The 18,503-nt window shown below is 57.6% G+C and overlaps 1 protein-coding gene across 3 annotated transcripts; it reads left to right on the top strand.

The window, feature by feature from the left end:
* Window positions 1-1,580: 1,580 nt before the first annotated feature.
* On the top strand, window positions 1,581-18,290 carry KIF7 (kinesin family member 7). 3 transcript variants are annotated; one of them, XM_054042853.1, is made up of 19 exons: window positions 1,581-1,670; window positions 2,568-2,963; window positions 5,062-5,262; window positions 6,580-6,997; window positions 7,856-8,390; window positions 9,370-9,507; window positions 9,965-10,192; window positions 10,606-10,757; window positions 11,442-11,551; window positions 11,960-12,112; window positions 13,030-13,232; window positions 13,457-13,654; window positions 13,908-14,012; window positions 14,672-14,848; window positions 15,229-15,444; window positions 15,858-16,064; window positions 16,532-16,730; window positions 16,923-17,069; window positions 17,380-18,290. In XM_054042853.1, exons 2-19 carry the CDS (start codon window positions 2,636-2,638, stop codon window positions 17,778-17,780), a joined length of 4,116 nt encoding a protein of 1,371 aa, XP_053898828.1. In that variant the 5' UTR covers window positions 1,581-1,670; window positions 2,568-2,635; the 3' UTR covers window positions 17,781-18,290. The 3 variants fall into 3 exon arrangements, with proteins under 3 accessions (XP_053898828.1, XP_053898827.1, XP_053898826.1); XM_054042852.1 differs by having other exon boundaries at window positions 13,908-14,033; window positions 17,383-18,290; XM_054042851.1 differs by having other exon boundaries at window positions 13,908-14,033.
* Window positions 18,291-18,503: the final 213 nt, after the last annotated feature.

Raw genomic sequence — 18,503 nt, 5'->3', positions numbered from 1 at the left:
ACCCTGGCGAGGGATGGCAGGGCTGGGGGGGCAGGCCCCTGGCGGGTGATGACCCTGGGGGAGAGGGGGTAGCAGGGCGGGGGGGGGGGGCTGATAACCCTGGCGAGGGATGGCAGGGCTGGGGGGGGCAGGCCCCTGGCGGGTGATGACCCTGGGGGAGAGGGGGTAGCAGGGCGGTGGGGGGGGGGGCTGATGACCCTGGCGAGGGATGGCAGGGCTGGGGGGGGCAGGCCCCTGGCGGGTGATGACCCTGGGGGCGGGGGTAGCAGGGCGGGGGCTGATGACCCTGGCGAGGGATGGCAGGGCTGGGGGGGGCAGGCCCCTGGCGGGTGATGACCCTGGGGGCGGGGGTAGCAGGGCGGGGGGTGGAGGGGGCTGATAACCCTGGCGAGGGATGGCAGGGCTGGGGGGGCAGGCCCCTAGCGGGTGATGACCCTGGGGGCGGGGGTAGCAGGGCGGGGGCTGATAACCCTGGCGAGGGATGGCAGGGCTGGGGGGGCAGGCCCCTAGCGGGTGATGACCCTGGGGGCGGGGGTAGCAGGGCGGGGGCTGATGACCCTGGCGAGGGATGGCAGGGCTGGGGGGGCAGGCCCCTGGCGGGTGATGACCCTGGGGGAGAGGGGGTAGCAGGGCGGTGGGGGGGGGCTGATGACCCTGGCGAGGGATGGCAGGGCTGGGGGGGGCAGGCCCCTGGCGGGTGATGACCCTGGGGGCGGGGGTAGCAGGGCGGGGGCTGATAACCCTGGCGAGGGATGGCAGGGCTGGGGGGGCAGGCCCCTGGCGGGTGATGACCCTGGCGAGGGATGGCAGGGCTGGGGGGGCAGGCCCCTGGCGGGTGATGACCCTGGCGAGGGATGGCAGGGCTGGGGGGGCAGGCCCCTAGCGGGTGATGACCCTGGGGGCGGGGGTAGCAGGGCGGGGGCTGATAACCCTGGCGAGGGATGGCAGGGCTGGGGGGGCAGGCCCCTGGCGGGTGATGACCCTGGGGGCGGGGGTAGCAGGGCGGGGGGGGGGGGGGCTGATGACCCTGGCGAGGGATGGCAGGGCTGGGGGGGGCAGGCCCCTGGCGGGTGATGACCCTGGGGGAGAGGGGGTAGCAGGGCGGTGGGGGGGGGGGGGGCTGATGACCCTGGCGAGGGATGGCAGGGCTGGGGGGGGCAGGCCCCTGGCGGGTGATGACCCTGGGGGCGGGGGTAGCAGGGCGGGGGGGGGGGGGGGCTGATGACCCTGGCGAGGGATGGCAGGGCTGGGGGGGGCAGGCCCCTGGCGGGTGATGACCCTGGGGGAGAGGGGGTAGCAGGGCGGTGGGGGGGGGGGGCTGATGACCCTGGCGAGGGATGGCAGGGCTGGGGGGGGCAGGCCCCTGGCGGGTGATGACCCTGGGGGCGGGGGTAGCAGGGCAGGGGTGGGTGGCAGGGTTGGGGGGCTGATGATGCTGGAGTCGGACTCTGCGGGGGGATCATGTCGATGCCCCGGCCGGGAGCCAGGACGGGGACACTGGCCCTAGCACTGGCCGGGCTAGCGGGGTTGACGCCCCTAGTGGGGGCGGCGCTAGCGGGGCGGGACGGGACTCGAGACCCCCCATCCCGGGGCGCGCGCCTGACGCCATCCCCGTGCGCCAGGCCCCTCCGCCCGGCCTGGGGCTTGTTATTGTCCGGCCGGCTCGCGGGGTGAGTGCGGGGGCTGCCTGGGTTGAGCGCCGCGGGGTGGGGCGGGACTTCCCTGGGGCGCAGCCCGCTACCCCCGTCATGCCCAGCACCCTAGGGGGCTCAGTGCCCTGCGATGGGGGTACAGGCCCAGCATGGTACACCCACCACCCCAGGGTCCCTTGGCATCACCCCCCCGCCACTGCCCTGGGATCAGTGTGGTGACCCTCTTCTCCCATCTGGAGGGACTCAGGGCACCCCTCCTGTCTCCAGCTGGCTCAGTGGGGCAGCACTTCCCCCCCACCCTCCCGAAGCCCTTGGGGAAACTTAAGGGTCTGTGTGTACCTGCGTGGGTGGGGATTTGCTAGGGCCCCGGGTAGTTATGGAGAGTGCTGCCCTCCCGGTTAGTGGTGGTGCCCAGAGGCCTTGGTAGGTGGCACCAAGAGGCACAGATTACCAGTTGTGCCCATGTCCCCAGCCTATCCCCATTTTAATCAGATGAGTAGGGGAAGGGAGTGACCCACATGTCATCAGGGCAGAGTCAAGGTGAAGTGGATGAACTCCAGGGATGGGAGGCATCGTTCAGGCTGTGCATGGGGAGCTGGAGGAGATTCACAATGGGGAAATGCAGACTGACTATGGGGATAAAGTCCTGGCTCTGGGGTTGAGCTGGCTGGGGAATGGCCCCCCAAGAAATGTGTGGGAGCTCCAAAACTAATGCATGTGTGAAACAAGACTGGATAAAGCTCTAGTAAATGTACAGTAGGTCCTAGCCCTGCACTGACACCGGGTAGCTGGATCTGGGTATTTTTCCAGCTCCACTCTGCATCCCTCAGTCAGATCATCAGGAACCTTTCTCGATGGTTGCTCAGAGGCAATTGCTGGCGTGAATCTACATTAACCCAGATTCTCTCCTTCCAGCATGTGGGCAGAGAGCTGGTGCCGGCACCTGACTTCGGGCTCTCCTGACTTTGCTGCGATTGCTGACCATGGGTCTGAAAGCTGAGGCCCAGCCTCGAGCTGAGGAGACTCCTGTCAGAGTGGCTGTGCGCATTCGACCCCTGCTGCCCAAGGAGCTGTTGCACGGACACGAGGCCTGCCTGCATGGAGACCCAGAGACCAACGAGGTGACCCTGGGGCGTAACCGCCATTTCCACTTTGATGCTGTCTTCACTGAATCCTCAAACCAGGAATCGGTGTATGGCGCCTGCGTGCAGCCGCTGGTCGAGGCCTTCTTTGAAGGCTTCAATGTTACTGTGTTTGCTTATGGCCAGACAGGCTCGGGCAAAACCTACACCATTGGGGAAGCAAGTGTCTGTGAGTATCTGGAGAAGTAGCACCTTCCTAGTCTTGTCCCCCCTTGATGATGTGTAGCAATGGTTCCCTCCTCCATCCACTGCCCAGGGCCTGGTTGTGAGCAGGGCAGATGGGACTTCTTGGGCTAGTTTAGTAATAATAGCATGAAAAGCTGGTGATAGTGCAACCTCAAGGCTGAGAAATGAAGCAGGCAAAAAGTTGAGGAAATTCGAAGGCTCCTCAGCTTGTCCTGCACCTGTACCAAGAGAGGACACATCTCTTTCTGGTGCCCAGTTGATAGTAAGCTTTTATGTTTAGCTGCAAAACTAGACACTGCACATACATAGTATTTTTCTGTGTCTGATGTAATATTCCCATAGGAACCTGATGTAACTTTTGCAAAACTATTCATCCACTGGCTTGAGATCAATAACTGTGTTTGAGCAGCCCATGAAGTATGGTTGCCACTTGGTTATCTTGGGAAGGTCAAGCAAGGAGATTGTTTTGTGATTTTTCTAAGGGTGTCTTCACCTTTGACTTCCCTGAGCCTTGCTTCCTTTATTTCTCAGAGCTGTTCTACACTAAAAACTTACATCAGCATAGCTACATCTCTCGGAGTGTGAAACATCCACACCCCTCAGAGATGCCGACCTAACCCACAGTATGGACAGTGTTAGGTCAATGGAAGAATTCTTCCATCAATCTAGCTACTGCCTCTCAGGGAGGTGGATTAACTAGACCGATGGGAGAAACCCTCCCGCCGCTGTAGCACATGTCTATGCTGAAGTGCTATAGCAGTACTGCTATAGCTGTTTAAATGTAACATACCCTAACTCAGCCTTAACAGAAGGAGTTTTGCATTTAATTTCATTGTAGGTTTTTGTTGTTGCAATTTCCTTTTTCCCCTTTTCTGGAGCTTCCGCTGTTCAGTTTCCATAAATGCTTTTACACTGAAGGGTTGGCTGTTTTGGTACCTAAGGCTCCTTAAAATATTTACTGTGCATGTGCAGAAAGATAGCTATAAAAATACAGAATTGCTTTTATGTGTTCAAGTTTGGCTTGACTTCTTCTTTTGCAGTTAGGAGTCTTCATGCCAAGTTTGAGTCTTATAACTTCAGATGGTTTGGGGAGATGGAGGATATCCTTCCCCCCTTCTCCCCCCCCCAAAAAAAATCAATGTAAAACTTAATTTAATTTAAAGAAATTCTCAGCCCAGAAGAACATTTATTTTTTTTTATTGGAGAAAGTTCTGAGCGGTGCTGGATTCAAAGGCAATCACATTTCAGCCTCAGCCATAATGGTTGCGACCTACGGATATTATAATTTACTTTTCTCTCCTTAAGAGAGCACTTTACAGCTCCATACATGCAGTACCACTAAGGATGTGTCTTCACTGCACAGTTAACCTGGGTTCTTCACCATGTTTTAGCCCAACCCCCACAGGACTTTCCACACAGAAAAATCTCGGACCCAGGTTAAACCTGGACCAGCTTACATGGCTAGGGGTGTGGGTTAGAGCCCAGACCTTGCTTTCACTTAGGCTGCAGCCTGTCCATTTTGCAGAGAGGATTCAGGCTAAATCACTTGAATGTTGATAATCCTCCAGTACCTTCCCACAATTCCCCCCAAAAGACAGACAAATTTTCCTGCAATTGGCACAACTGGCTGGGAAAGAATCCTAGAACATCTCAGTACAAAGAACTGTGGGATATGCCTCCAGACACAAGGGCGAGTGCAGAAACAGTGAGGACATGGGCATAGTTTGGCTGTGGGAACACTCACACCCAGGTTAGGTTAACTGTACTGTGAAGACATACCCTAAGATGCACTAGCTCTGGGTGAAGGGCAGCAGGAATGCAATAGTGGGTTGAGGAGAATTTTGGACAAGGACCCTAGGACCTCCTATGAGAAGTGCTCCTTGGGGCCTTTAATATGGACCTCACTGCTGAGCACATGGGATGGTGTGAGGCTGGTCCCTGTGGCATACTGTCCTTGCGGCATACTGTCCTTGCGGCATGAGATGTGCTCTGCTTTGATTGCCCCCTGCTGCACACCACGCTGGAGTTGGCTCTCTGGGCATCCACTGCTTCTGATGATTGTGTCTGTCTCTCCCTGCCAGCTTCTATCAATGAGGATGAGCAGGGCATCATCCCACGTGCCATGGCGGAGACCTTCAAACTCATTGATGAGAATGACCTGATTGACTACACGGTCAGAGTCTCCTACCTGGAGGTGTATAAGGAGGAGTTCCAGGACCTGCTGCAAGTGGAAACGGCCAGCAAGGACATCCAGATCCGTGAGGACGACAAGGGCAATATTGGTACATGTGACTGCTTTTAGACTCCCCTCCTGGACTGACTCCCGTGGCCAGGGCAGGACGTGTGTTCCTGCAAAGCAGTGCACCGTGCTTCTGCCCTGACAAAGAAGCGATTGCCTCCATTACTCTCCCCCAGCCCTTACTCTGAAACTTATGACTGGTGACCACGGCTGGGACTCAGGTTTTTGGCTACTATAACATGCAGTTACTGAATACGGGGCATAACATGTGCTCTGACTGGGGGGTCCCAGCTGTGAGGCTTTATCTAAGGGCCTTTTTTTCCAAATGTGGGTGGAGCAACATCCCTTCCAACATCTTCAGTAACTCAGCTGTGCAGGTCCCCTGGGGCTGGAAATGCATTTCACAGGTGGCCATTTAACGTGGGGGCAAAAGGAAGTCTCCTGGCGCCTGATATCTCACTCGCTGTCCATGCAGCTGACCTTGGCTAGCAGGCTCTGCTGGACAGTGCAAGGAAAGCTTTCCTATAGCCCCATCGGCACTGGGCTCTCACCTTTGAACACTAGCCACGTGCCCAGTAGTTACCTTATGCACAGAAAGTAATTGTGGCCAAACAAACCCACACTAGCCTTGGGGTGGGTTCCCTGTCTTCTAGGGGCAGCTCCGGATTACATATTCTCTTAGGCTAGTGGAATATTTGAAGGGCATTTGGCATTGCTGCCTGGTGTCTCTGGTCCGTTCCCTCTGAAATTCCTGGGTTCCAGCGGCACCGTGTGATGGTGAGGGCAGCAGTCGGCATGGAAGGGGTCTAAAGGGACGCCCTCAGGGTGCAGGTCTCCATTTTCAGCAACACTTGAGATTTGTGGCCCCTCGCCTTTCTCAGGCACCGTCGGCTCTGAGAAGCTCAGCCGGGGTGTGCTGTGGAGGCCCCCCAAAGGGACCAACATTTCAGTCCTGGGGCTGTTCCCAAGGGTAGCTAAGCAACCTCATTTTTCTGCTTCGCTACATCTGTGCTACGCTCATTATTTATTTGGTGAGGCTGGGGTGGAAGGGTTTGTCCCCCAAACAAATGAGCCAGCATTGGTTGCTTAAAATAGATGCCTATGGCTGAAGGCGGGGGCGTGGCCCATGATGAATTAGCTGGGTGTACAGTCTGGCCCTTTCAAGCAACCCTACAATAACAAACCGGTGTACCCTGCTGACTGGAGGAAAACCCTTTGGGTAGGAAACAGATTTCCCTTCTGAGAGTCCCAACTGCTCTTTCACCCCCGCTGAACATCCTAGCTGTCTTTGTGTGGCTTTCCCTGGCAGTGTGTGAGTATCTGTTCCAGCGCCGTCACTGCTGTGTTTGTCTCGTTGCAGTGTTGTATGGGGTGAAGGAAACAGAAGTGGAGGGGCTGGATGAGGTCCTGAGCCTGCTGGAAATGGGCAACACGGTCAAGCACACGGGAGCCACCCACATCAACACACAGTCGAGCCGTTCGCACACCATCTTCACAGTAACCATGGAGCAGCGGCGCGGTGCTGGCCGGCTCACCCACCTCACCCTCCACGACAGGGCCTCAGTTCCGGCCTCCGGCCAAGTCCTGACTTCCAAATTCCACTTTGTGGACCTAGCGGGCTCGGAGCGGGTGGTGAAGACTGGAAACACAGGGGAGCGCCTGAAGGAGAGTATCCAGATCAACAGTGGTCTGCTGGCTCTGGGCAATGTGATCAGCGCCTTGGGAGACCCCCGCAGGAAATGCAGCCACATTCCCTACAGGGATTCCAAAATCACCAGGTACCCCATGGTGCCTGGCCACCCTCATCACTCTGCTCATCTGGCTGGTGCTCTCTTAGCCCCGTAGCAAGGACACCAGCCTTGTTTACTCCTTCCCAGCATGCCGAGGGGTTTGGCTGGGTCTTGGCCACCCTTGCCTGGCTGTCACAGTTGAATTTGCCAGGTCTCTTGTCCCTGCTGCTCTCACTTGGAGGCTCTCTGACTGGTTCTGAAGGGGTCAGCTGGCCATCTCTCCAAAAGGCCACAGGTATCCAGGCCTGTCAGTCCATCCTGTTTGGCTGGAGGGGTCTCTGAGAAGCAGGGAGCCAAGGATAAGCGTGAAAGTCCAGCTTGTTCCAATGCTGCTTCTCTGTAAAACATTAGGCTGGGTGACCTGCGCTGCTGTGGCTCAGGGCACTGGGAGTGGGGTATGGAGGCTCCTATTCGTTCCTGCCTAGCAGTGACTAGCAGATGCTCCCATCAGATGGCGGTTTGTGGCCTGTAAGGTGGTCTCAGTCTAGTTCCTAGCCCGGACAGGATCACACAACCGGCCCCCTTGTTGGCATGCCCAGCAGAGGTTATTGGAGCCCCTCTTACCCCCAGAAGTGGCTGCTGCTCTGGAGGCATTTTCACCAGTATGAGGGATGCTTGCAGTGTTTCAGGCTGTGCTCTCCCTCTCCCGTAGGAACATACAGCAACTCAGGGCTGTTGTCCTGGCCCCTTTCCCCAGCACTGAGCTGATGATAAAGTGTTTTGTACCCCTGGGTTTACCCTGTCAGAGGGGTGGTGCTGTGAATACCCTGTCAGCCCCTGGCATGTCTGCTGTAGTGTGGGCTGCAGCCTCTAGCTCTGATCTGATGTCTCTGCTCTTCTCCTTAGAATCCTGAAAGATTCCCTTGGGGGGAATGCCCAGACTGTCATGATCGCCTGTGTCAGCCCTTCCTCCTCTGACTTCGATGAGAGTCTCAACACGCTGAACTATGCCAGCCGAGCTCAGAACATCAAGAACAAGGCCATGGTCAACTGCCGCAGGGAGACGGAGCACGTAGAGGAGCTGCAGCTTCAAATAAAGAACCTGCAGAGGGCGCTGGAGCAGCGGCACCGCTCGGAGACCCGTATCATAAACCGCTCCAACACAGCCAAGCGGTGCCCACAAGAGCACCCGGCCCGCTTGCTGGCAGAGTGCGCTCACTACAGGACTTGCACGGACGCTGCCTACCAGCTCCTGATGGAACTGCAGGGGGAGAGCAACCTGACCGTGGAGCAGATCCTGCGGGTGAAGGAGTGGTTGTGTGCGGTGGAGAGCGAGAGGAGCGAGCTGACCTCTGCCTCTGGACTGGATAGTGGCATTGAGAGCACCTCGGCAGAGGATCGGCGCCCCAAGGCACAAGGCTCAAAGTTGCCACGGACTCAGGTATTGGGGTGTCACCCTTGTTTGGGCAGTGGGCAGTGAGAAGTGTCAGTATGGTATCGCCTGCCCCAGGCCAGCTACACAGGCGGTGATGCTTGGTGCTAGAGCAGAGTGCTAGGAAGCCCCTGGGGAGGACAGTAAAGGAAAAGCTGCACTGACAGAGGGAAAGAAGAGAATGAGATGAGGTTGTCTCCGTATTAGGCCCTCATTAGAGCCCAGCTGTGGGCGGGCGCAGCCTCCTGGGGTAGAGGGGAATAGTACTCCCTATGAGAGAGGAAAGATGGGCCAATGGTTAGGGCTAGCCTGGGACTTGGGAGACGTAGGTTCAGTTTCGGTTCCCTCTGAATAACTCAGCAGTCCCTGTCCTCCACAGAGGACAAAGTGCTTCTCAGACATCAACTAGGAAAGCTTCCCAATCCCTCTGAGGTCCCTCCCGCCTGCCTTCCCACTGAAAGGCAGCTGCTGTTGGGGTGGAAAGCAGCATCCACACAGAGAGTGTGGCCGGGGAGTGAGGGAGAAGCCTGGATCCTGCTGGCAGATGGTAGCGAGGCAGAACGGTGGCTGGGTACCGGTGGGATTTTTTTAAATGTGAAATTAAACTAGCTTCAAATGTCGTTTGGAACGTACCTACTCCTCTGATGGGGAAAGCGGCCGTAGAGCTAGAGAAGTTATTTCAGTGAGTTGGGGCGGGAGTGTGTGTGTTGGGGGAGCACATCCTGCTGAGGGAATGGCCAGCACTGCAACTCTTTCCTCCCAGCAGCGTCCCCCAGTGCAGCCTGACTTAGTAACGGTCTAAATAACATCTTTCCCCTCGGGCCTGTCACCCCAATCGCTCGGGGAGGAGTGAACCGGTCTTTGTGTCTGACTGGTGAGACACTGTACAGCAGACATACCTGTTTGTGCTGCGTGCGGGGCAGGGAGAGGAGCACAGTGACATTTGGGGGGTTACTGATGCCGTCTCTCTTCCCTTCCCTGGGGGCAGGTGAGCCCAGAGCAAGCGCGTGAGGCAGCCAGAGATGAGCACCTGGCCCAGCTGCAGAGACAGGTGGAGCGTCTGGAGGAGGAGAACCGGGACTTCCTAGCTGCCCTGGAGGACGCCATGGAGCAGTACAAACTGCAGGTACTGTTGGCCTCCGCCCATACCCAGGGGAGTCGCCGACCCAGCCGTCCCCTCCCCTTCCTGTTGCCTGCAACCTGCACCTCTCTGGCCTGATGGGCAAACCCTCCCTGCACGCTCCTGGGGACACTTCTCCCTTTTCAACCTTCACGCACCTTTATTCCTCAGAGAATGGGCCCAGCTAGGGAGCCTTTAATTTCAAATGCTGCCTGTGCTGTAGATTCTCCCTTCTGGGGTGGGATTTTCCTGTTGGGTTTTTAGTGCCCCCCACACACTCCCCAAACCCAGCCAAATCTCCCTGCCTATCTCATCTCTCCTATTAATCTGCCACCCCTCTTCTGGATGGCACAGACAGCGGGGGCGGGCAATCAGGGAGAGTGCAGCATGTCCTGTTTGCTACTGTGCTAGCAGCAGGCCTGAGAGACGCGTGGGGGAAACCCCATCTTCCGTTGTTTTTCAGAGCGACAAGTTGCAGGAGCAGCAGGATGCCATCTCAGAGCTCCACGTGCGCCTGGAGATGGCGATGCCAAACCTGCAGGTGCCCGAGCTGCTGCAAAACGTTCACCTGGTGGAGCTCGCCCAGAGACCTCACACGGCCCCGCTGGATACCGCACGGTCCCATGGCCTCAGCCTGGTCCAGTCGAGGCTGCCCCTCACCAGCCAGAGCAGGAGAGTCCATTGTGGAAAGGTGGGTGTGGAAGTCATTTCCATGGGTGCTTGCTCTTGGGAAGGGCTGGTTTCTGGTCTGGCTCCCCTGACCAGAGGAGCTGGCCTTTGCCATGGTCAGTCTCTATCTCGGCCCTAGGCATGGGTGTTGTCCTCCCAGCTGTGGAGCCTTTGCTCGGTTTGGGGAAAAACTGGTTTCAACCAAGTCTGAGCACTTACAAATCGCATCCCGAGCGCAGGCTGCAGGTAAAGCCTTGTGTGCTGCACAGCTGGGAGCAGCTGGCTGGGTCCAGGAACTCACCAGCCCTGCTCACAAAGCCACTGAGCTCCACATTGTCTCCCCTCTTTATAACTCAGTGCCCGCTCCTGAGCCCTGGCCCTTGCGCAGTGTGTCCATCTTTCCGTGCATGACCCCCCCTCCTCTGTCCCGAGCAGCTCGGCAGCAGCCCAGCCCACCGGGGGGAGGACCAAAGCCGTGCCTGCGGCCTGGAGGCCAAAGACGTGATGCAGATGAGGGAGAGCAGTGAGGACTCTGAGCCATCCTGGGAGGAAGAGGGGGAGCAGAAACGGTCCCTGCACCAGCGCAGGTGAGCGGAGGCTGCACGCACGGGAACGTCGGCCAGGGCCGCTCACTGAACAACATGTCTGCTTGCCCTGATTATTGACTTGTCCCACCGCCAGCCAAAGGCTCCTGCACCAGGAATTGGGCTGGCTCTAAATGAGCCCCCTCGGAGCCCTTAGCCAGGCGGGTGCCATGTCCCCTAAGCCCGAGAGGCACTTGTAGAACTACAGAGTCAGGAAAAGCGCGTGTGTTTGTAATGACCAAACGCAGATTAGCGTCTAACTGCTCGGCGAGGCTGGTGCTGGCGGAGGGCAGAGGTGCTGGCCTTAAGGCCCCGGAGACTTAGCCCATCCTGCACAGCATAGGCCGGGGCAGTCCAAGCTTCCTCCTTCTGTATCTCGGCCCTGATTTGGAGGGGCCATTTTTAGAGTTGAGAGGCGAGCTCCATCTCTGGGGCCATTCAGCCCTTGGCCAACTGCTGGCTTGGGGAATGTGAGCATCTGTTCACTGGGAAGTGGACTGAGATGGATTTGAATCTGCTGCTTCATTTCTGATCCCAGCCCCCCTGAAACCCGTTCCCACGGAGCGCAAGGGCAGCCTCGTCCCTCTCTGCTGGGCTAGTGCCACGGGGCAGGCTTGGAGCGGGTTCCTTCTTCCCTCAGTTGTAGCTGAGCCAGCACCCAGCTAAACTGATTTGCTGCTGTTCTAGAAATGGGATCCGAAGCTGGAGCAAGAAGGACGTTTCCAGCAAGGGGTGTGAGGAGCAGAGCAGAGGCAACTCGTTGCCCACGCAGGAGGAGTCCCCAGAGCTGCCCAAAGGTAAGTGGAGACTGTATCCGGCAGGGGGGAGAATTTTCTGAAGGCTGGTGATGCCCTCAGCCCCTGTTGGCTGGGCTCCTCACCGCTGCCATGTGCTCTGCTCTGGAAAAGAAAGGTGGTGCAGGGGCACCCAGACTGCCCAACCTAGGCCAGAGCCTGAGGGCTACCATGACTAGTGCAGAACAGAGCAGATTGTGGCCCAGCCGCTTTTCTCAAGATGGAGCATTGCATGCTGGGATCTGTAGTCTCTGAGGGTTGTAGCGATGTATTAAAGATGAGGGCAACCATGGACAGCGTTCCGCCAGATCTGGGCCACAGCATTATTGGCTTGATGTCCCCTCTCCACCTTGCTTTTGGGCCGGCAGCTTCCTGGGCGAGGTCCTGAAGCAGGCTCGCTCTGTGTTGCAGAGGCCTGCAGGAGGAGGGAGCTGGCTGGTCCCAGGGAAGGCCTTTCAGGGAAGGACTCGGAGCGGCGGCTGGTGCAAGCCCAGCAGAAGATCCGGGAGCTTGCAATAAACATTCGCATGAAGGAGGAGCTGATCGCAGAGCTCATCAAGACAGGTGCAGAGCTGCTGGTGTGGTGATGTTCCTGTCAGGGAGGCTTGGGGGCTCTTGGGATTACACCTATGGGAGGAGGTGCTGAATCTCTGCCTGTCTTCTCTCCTGGAGGGACCTTGTTCCTTCTGTTCCTCCAACTCTGCTTCCCTCCCTGTGCGCCTTCCCCATTAGGCCAGGTTCGCAGTGTGCTGAGTGACCTTCCCTGCCATACTTGTTACCATGAGCATAGCCCCACTCCCTGGATCTGGGCCATGCTTGCATCGTGTGGGGTTTGCTCTTACTGCTAGCAAGGGGACTCTCTCTCCTCAGCAGGGAAGGGGGCCCTGTGCCCAGCTGCTTGCCTGGCCTCAGCAAATACTGACTGAACCCTTGCCTGCCGTATAAGCCAGTCCCCCCTCAGCCATCTCGCTCCCCCTCTGTCCACGCTAGTGCTGCTTCTGCCACCACCTTCCTCTTGGCTTCTCCTCCAGCTCCCTCAGGGTCTCTCGTTGGAGGAGCTGAGGTTTGGAAGGGGGATGACTGGAAGAAGGGGAGGAGTCACAGGATCCAGCCCCATCTACTCTGAGCAGCTGTCACAAAAGCTAGAGCTGGGATTGCTGGGGATCAGACCAGCAGGGAATGCTGCAGTGGGGCTTCTTGCAGGATGAGCCAAGAGAAGGGTGGGGCGAGGTGGGAAATCTGATCCCCAGGAAAGGGAAGTGACTCTTTGTCTGCGCACCTGGGCAACAGGCCTGGGACAGCACCAGCTTGTGCCCTGCGGAGGCTATTCTAGCACAGCCCAGTGTCCCAATGCAACAACTGCTGCTCCTGAGGGGCTGGCGAATGCCTGAAGCTGCAGGTCCATACAGGCCCTTGGCGTTGCTGTGCCGCCTGGAAGGGGGCAGAGCAGTTGGTGACTGTGGATTCCCTGGTGGTTTCAGGCAAGGATGCCCAGGCCATGAACAGACAGTACTGCCAGAAGATCTTTGAGCTGGAGCAGGAGGCGGAGCAGGTGCGAGCGGAGCTGAGCAGCGGCCAGAAGCAGCTGCAGGAACTGGAGGGGAAGGAGCCCCAGGACGCCGGAGAGAAATGCAAACTGCAGGAATATCGCACAAGGGTTGCAGCAGCCCAGAGCAAGGCCCGGGTCAGTGTGAGCGCGGGGTCCTCGCCTCTCTGCCCCAGCTGGGAGGAGTTGAAGCACTTGCAGGCTGAGCACAGCTTGCTTGCCCCGGGGCTGTGGGGTTGTCGAAGGAGCAGGGTTGGGGGCTCTCTCTGTCTCTCTCTCTCTCAAGGCTATCGGGTTCTCCGAAGGGCCTGGTGGGATCCGATTTCCTGGCCTCGAGTCTAAGGGCAGCCGTCCCGTGGCAGGTGCTGCGAGAGAAGAAGCAAGTGACGGAGAGGCTGGTGTCGCTGTCTGCCCAGAGCGAGAAGCGGGTGCGGGAGCTGGAAAGGAACGTCCAGCTGATGCGGCGGCAGCAGGGGCAGCTGCAGAGACGCCTGCGTGAGGAGACGGAGCAGAAACGCCGCCTGGAGACGGAGATGCACAAGCGGCAGCACCGAGTCAAGGTAAGAGCTCGACCCCAGGGGGCCAGCCAAGGGCAGAGGGTAGCGCTGGTGTGTGTCCGTGTGTCCTCACCAGCAGCAGGTTGCCGAGGGGAGCCTGTACTGCATTTTCTGGAGTAACAGCTTGGCCCAATGAGTTGAGTCTGAGGCTGTGAGGGCTCCAGCCCCGTCTGTCAGTCTGAGCTCCTGGGCTTGGGATCAACCTGTTCTCCCCTCACTTCACCCCGAAACTAACGGCTGCTCCCCCGCTGTGCAGGAGCTGGAACTGAAGCATGAGCAGCATCAGAAGATCCTGCGCATCAAGACGGAGGAGATTGCAGCTTTCCAGAGGAAACGGAGGAGTGGCAGCAACGGCTCTGTGGTCAGTCTGGAACAGCAGCAGGTACCTAGCGGTGACCCGCCTGTTCCAATGGGGTGGGGAGTCCTGCACCAGATTGGTAATGTCAGCAAAGGTGTCTGGCCCCCATGCCCTGATTGGCAGCTGTCCCTGGAATCGCCCCCCAGGAAGGACAGACTGAGCTTGACCCACATCCCCTAACATTCACTGTATCCTCCTTCCCTATGGGGCAAAGCTCACATGCAGCCTCTGCTCTGAGCCCCACATATTCCTGGGACTTGAAGTGCACTGACCTGTCCTAGCCAGGACCCTCCTGAGCCCCAGTAATCCCAAATGGCTGGGGCATGGAGCACCTGTGATGAAGCCTTGTCTGGCAGACGGATGACAGGCGCTTAGGACATAAACCTGGGTTCTAGTCTCTATTCTGCCACAGACTTCCTGTGTGCCTTTGGCAAGTCACTTAGCCTCTGCGTGCCTCAGTTCCTCCTCAGTACACTGGTGTCAAAGGCACTGCCCTAGCTCAGAGGGGGGTGTGAGGATAATTCCATTAAGGGGTGAAGCATTCAGATCTGCAGTGATGGGGCCAGAGGAGTAGCTAGTAGAAGCTTCTGCCCCCCCAGACCTAACTTCCCTCCTGTCAGTGACCACATCCTTCCCCCATCCTCTACCTTTCTTTCCATCAGAAAATCGAGGAGCAGAAGAAGTGGCTGGATCTGGAAATGGACAAAGTCCTTGAGCAGCATCGCGCCCTGGACGAGCTGGAGGACGAGCTGAGGAAACGGGAAGCCATAGTGGCCAAAAAGGAAGCGCTGCTGCAGGAGAAGAATGGCCTGGAGACCAAGAGACGCCGCTCCAGCCAGGTGGGATGCGGGAGGTCCCTCGGACACAGCTGCACCTGCTGGGGAATGGGGAGCGGGAGAGTGTTAGCTCTACGCTTGCAGGAGTGAGGTGCCTTGGCGGGGCTGGAGATAGGACCCCCAGGTCAGGGCTGTGGTCTGGCCTGAGGCAGCATCAGCAGAGTTTGGGGTAGAGAATAGTGCCTACACTGTGTGACTTCTGCCAACTCTGCTATGTCCTGACCTTTAATCTGAACCACATCAGCCTCTCCATTAAACTCCTGCCTTGGAATCTCCTCTCCCTGTGGCTTGGGGGCTTGTATGGGTGTCGTGGAGGGCAGTTGCGGGGCTGGTTTCCCTTGGGGAAATGCTCAGGTGAGGCCTTGTTCCTCCTACTCCTCCAGGCCTTGACAGATGACATCGTGCGGGTGTCCAGCCGCCTGGAACTCCTGGAAAAGGAGCTGACGGAGAAAAACGGGCAGCTCCGTCATGGCAGCGCCCACGATCAGCAGCAGATCCGGCAGGAGATCAACAGCTTGCGCCAGGAGAAGGACCAGCTGCTCAAACAAAGGCTGGAGATAGACAACAAGCTGCGCCAGGGCACCCTGCTATCCCCCGAGGTAACCAGCTGCCTTATGGGCCCACCCCACAGCTCGTGTAGATAGTGAGAAGGTGTCTAGCAAAGGGCTGTGCGCCTAGGCTCAGAGCAACGTTGGTCACATGGAAGAAGACTGTGATGGGCCTGATTTTTGCACATCACAGTCGCTCCAAATCTAGCACAGTTGAGTACAATTGTCGCCTGGGAAGAGGCCTGAGGCTGGACAGATCTGCGGCGGGAGGCCTGCGTCTGTAGTAAGGGGCATTGGCAGAACTCTGTGTGTGTTGGATATGGAATGGGAGCCCTGGTAGGGCTGAAGCCCGGGTGTAGCTTGCAGATCACCTACCTGACTGTTCTGGGTGGGTTCCGCTCCCCCTCATTCTAACCCAGGAGTAACTGCAACTCCCTCCCCCCCCCCCCCCCCCCGGGCGGCAGGAAGAGCATATCCTGTTCCAGCTGGACGAGGCTATTGAGGCTCTGGATGCTGCGATCGAGTACAAGAATGAGTCAATCACATGCAGGCAGCGGGTCCTGCGGGCCTCGGCCAGCCTGCTCTCCCAGTGCGAGATGAACCTCATGGCCAAGCTCAGCTACCTCTCCTCCTCCGAGACCCGAGCTCTGCTCTGCAAGTACTTCGATAAGGTAGGATCCAGAGAGGTACCCTGCCCCAGCCCTCCGCTCAGCTTGGGACTGTGGTGTCTAATCAAAGGGTACTTCCCTCCTGCTCTCTGCTGTACCTTTGCCCAGGAGTCCTGGTCCTTTGCTGGCTTTCTACTGTGAGGGGGGCAGCCCCCCTCTGTTCCTTTTGTAGCCTGGTTTCCCTATGACACAAAAGCCCCCAGTGTTGCAAGCACTCGGACTGGGGCAGAAGTGCTGGGTACCCCAGCTTGACTCTGCTCTAGCTGGCCACCTGATGTTGCTCTCAGCTGCTGCATGGCTCCCCCTGGTGGCAGTGAGGCAGCTGTTGCCCTTTGTAAGTGCTAGGCTCTATTGAAGACCAAGCCCCTTTTTGCTCCTTAGCAAGAAACTGACCTGATCAGTGAGGAAGAGTGAAGCTTCCAGGTTTCAGTAAGAGTTTGACATGTGGCCTGCTCTTGGGCCCGGGGCAGGTGGTGACCCTGCGAGAAGAGCAGCACAGGCAGCACATTGCTTTCTCGGAGCTGGAAATGCAGCTGGAGGAGCAACAGCAGCTGGTGTACTGGCTGGAGGTAGCGGTGGAGCGCCAGCGCCTGGAGATGGACCGCCAGCTCACCCTGCAACAGAAGGAGCACGAGCAGAACATCCAGTTCCTGCTCCAGCAGAGCCAAGGTAACGCCCATGGAGATGGACCCTGTTCTTCCCTCAAGCCAAGTGGGCTCATTGATACCCCTGCCTTAGTTAACCCTTCCATGATGGAGTCCTGTGGCCCAATGGCTCCTCCGCTTCATGGACCCTTTGCAGGGCAACTGCAGCGCGGTTTCCAAGCCCCCCAGCCTGTAGTAACGCTCCTTCTCTTGGTAGAGCACATGGGTGAGGGGCTGGCCAGCAGCAAGCTACAGTTTGAGGGAAGAATCCAAGTGCTGGAAAAAGAATTGAGCCGCTACATGTGGGCAAACCAGGTGCTGAACCAGAGGCTGAGTAATCTGAGCCACCCAGGACAGAGCAAAGGTGAGGAAACCTCCTGCTGGGCGGGACAGGGAGTGCAGCTTTACCCCCCAGACCTGCTTTCATTTGCCTGCACGTGACCAGGGAGAAACTCCCATTCCTGGAGCGGCAAGAGGTTGAGGGGCGGGGCAGAGCCTATGCCGGGGCAGTTGCCTCTGGATTATTATCCATGCCCACTCTTTCAGTGCAGAGGGGAGGGTGCCCTTCAGCAATCTCTTGCTGTAACTGGCATGCACTTGAGTTTCCCTGACTTATCTAAGGGTCAGCAGTAACTCTCCTGAGAACCACTTCTCTAACCACCTGTCTTCTCCAGCAGGAGTGGAGAGAAGCATGCTTGGAGCTGGGGACAGACCACCTGCTGTACCTGGGACCTGTGAAGAATCAGGCACTGGTATTGTGGAACAGCAGGTGCAGCTGGCTGTCACTGAAGGAAGCCATAAGTGCCGGGATGAGAATAGGGACTTGGTGCATGTACCTTTACCATCCACATGGAGGCGCTCTTCACTGCCCAGTGACAACCCCTTGGGCGCAGAGGGGATGCAGCAGAGAGAGGCAGAGTACCTGCTGAGACTGGGGCAGCCCCATGACATGGCCCTGCCATGGAACCTGGCTCCTCTGCCCAAACCCTGGAGGGAGCCGCGCAGAGCCAGCTTCAATGTTGCTCCAGTGTCCTCCCATCCAGGAATGATTGATGTCAGGAGAAACCCAGTCTAGACTTAAGCTTTGAACACTAACTGCACGGCCCTGGAAGAAGCAAGCACTGCCCTGTGTAGCTAGGAAATACCTTCCTGCTCTGCCCAGGCAGCTTGGCTACAACACACTGCATTTCACTGAGGACTGGAGTGGGAGTTAAGACATTTTCACCACCAGGAAAAACTGCTAAAAAGGCAGCTGAGGGGAGGTGTAGTCAGTTCCACTTTGGTGTTCCCAGCACAGTAGTGTTAGCTGGGCAATCTTCCCTGTCCCCAATCCACAACAGCGTCCCATGGCAGAATGAGGGACAGAGCTCTGATCAGGGCCTCTACCACTATGGACTTAAGTTTACAGTTCTGGAGCCTGCCTGCTCCTAGGTGGGTGTCTCCCCAAGGGAAAGCCTCTATTGGCTGCAGCAGGGGGAGCTGCTTTCTGACACTAGCAGCCAGTGTGGGGGACATGTAAATCTTTGTAGTAACTTTTTTACATTTCTGCTGTAACTTTCTAATAAAGCAGAGTTTTATGAAATCACTTGTCACACAGCCTCCTGCACTTACTTAACCCCTGAGGATGAGGCACTGGCTTGGGAACATGGAGCCTCTCAAACAGTTATGGTAGGGCAACACTTCTGTCTGCTATGTCTTATCCATAACCTGACCCTTATGACCAGACTTGCCTGAAACTTTTTTCTTGTATTGCCATTTGATAGCAGCATGTTAAACATAGCTCCAAGGGGCTTGGATA

This window comes from Malaclemys terrapin, chromosome 10 (genome assembly GCF_027887155.1).
Source record: "Malaclemys terrapin pileata isolate rMalTer1 chromosome 10, rMalTer1.hap1, whole genome shotgun sequence".
In the NCBI taxonomy this organism is placed as follows: Eukaryota; Metazoa; Chordata; order Testudines; family Emydidae; genus Malaclemys; species Malaclemys terrapin.
This window is presented reverse-complemented; position numbering and strand designations above follow the sequence as displayed.

Coding starts and splice junctions, on each gene's coding strand:
- KIF7 (XM_054042851.1), top strand. CDS start 2,636: ATGGGTCTGAAAGCTGAGGCCCAGCCTCGAGCTGAGGAGACTCCTGTC. Junction 8,391..9,369: donor CAAAGTTGCCACGGACTCAG/GTATTGGGGTGT, acceptor CCCTGGGGGCAG/GTGAGCCCAGAGCAAGCGCG. Junction 11,552..11,959: donor GTCCCCAGAGCTGCCCAAAG/GTAAGTGGAGAC, acceptor TCTGTGTTGCAG/AGGCCTGCAGGAGGAGGGAG.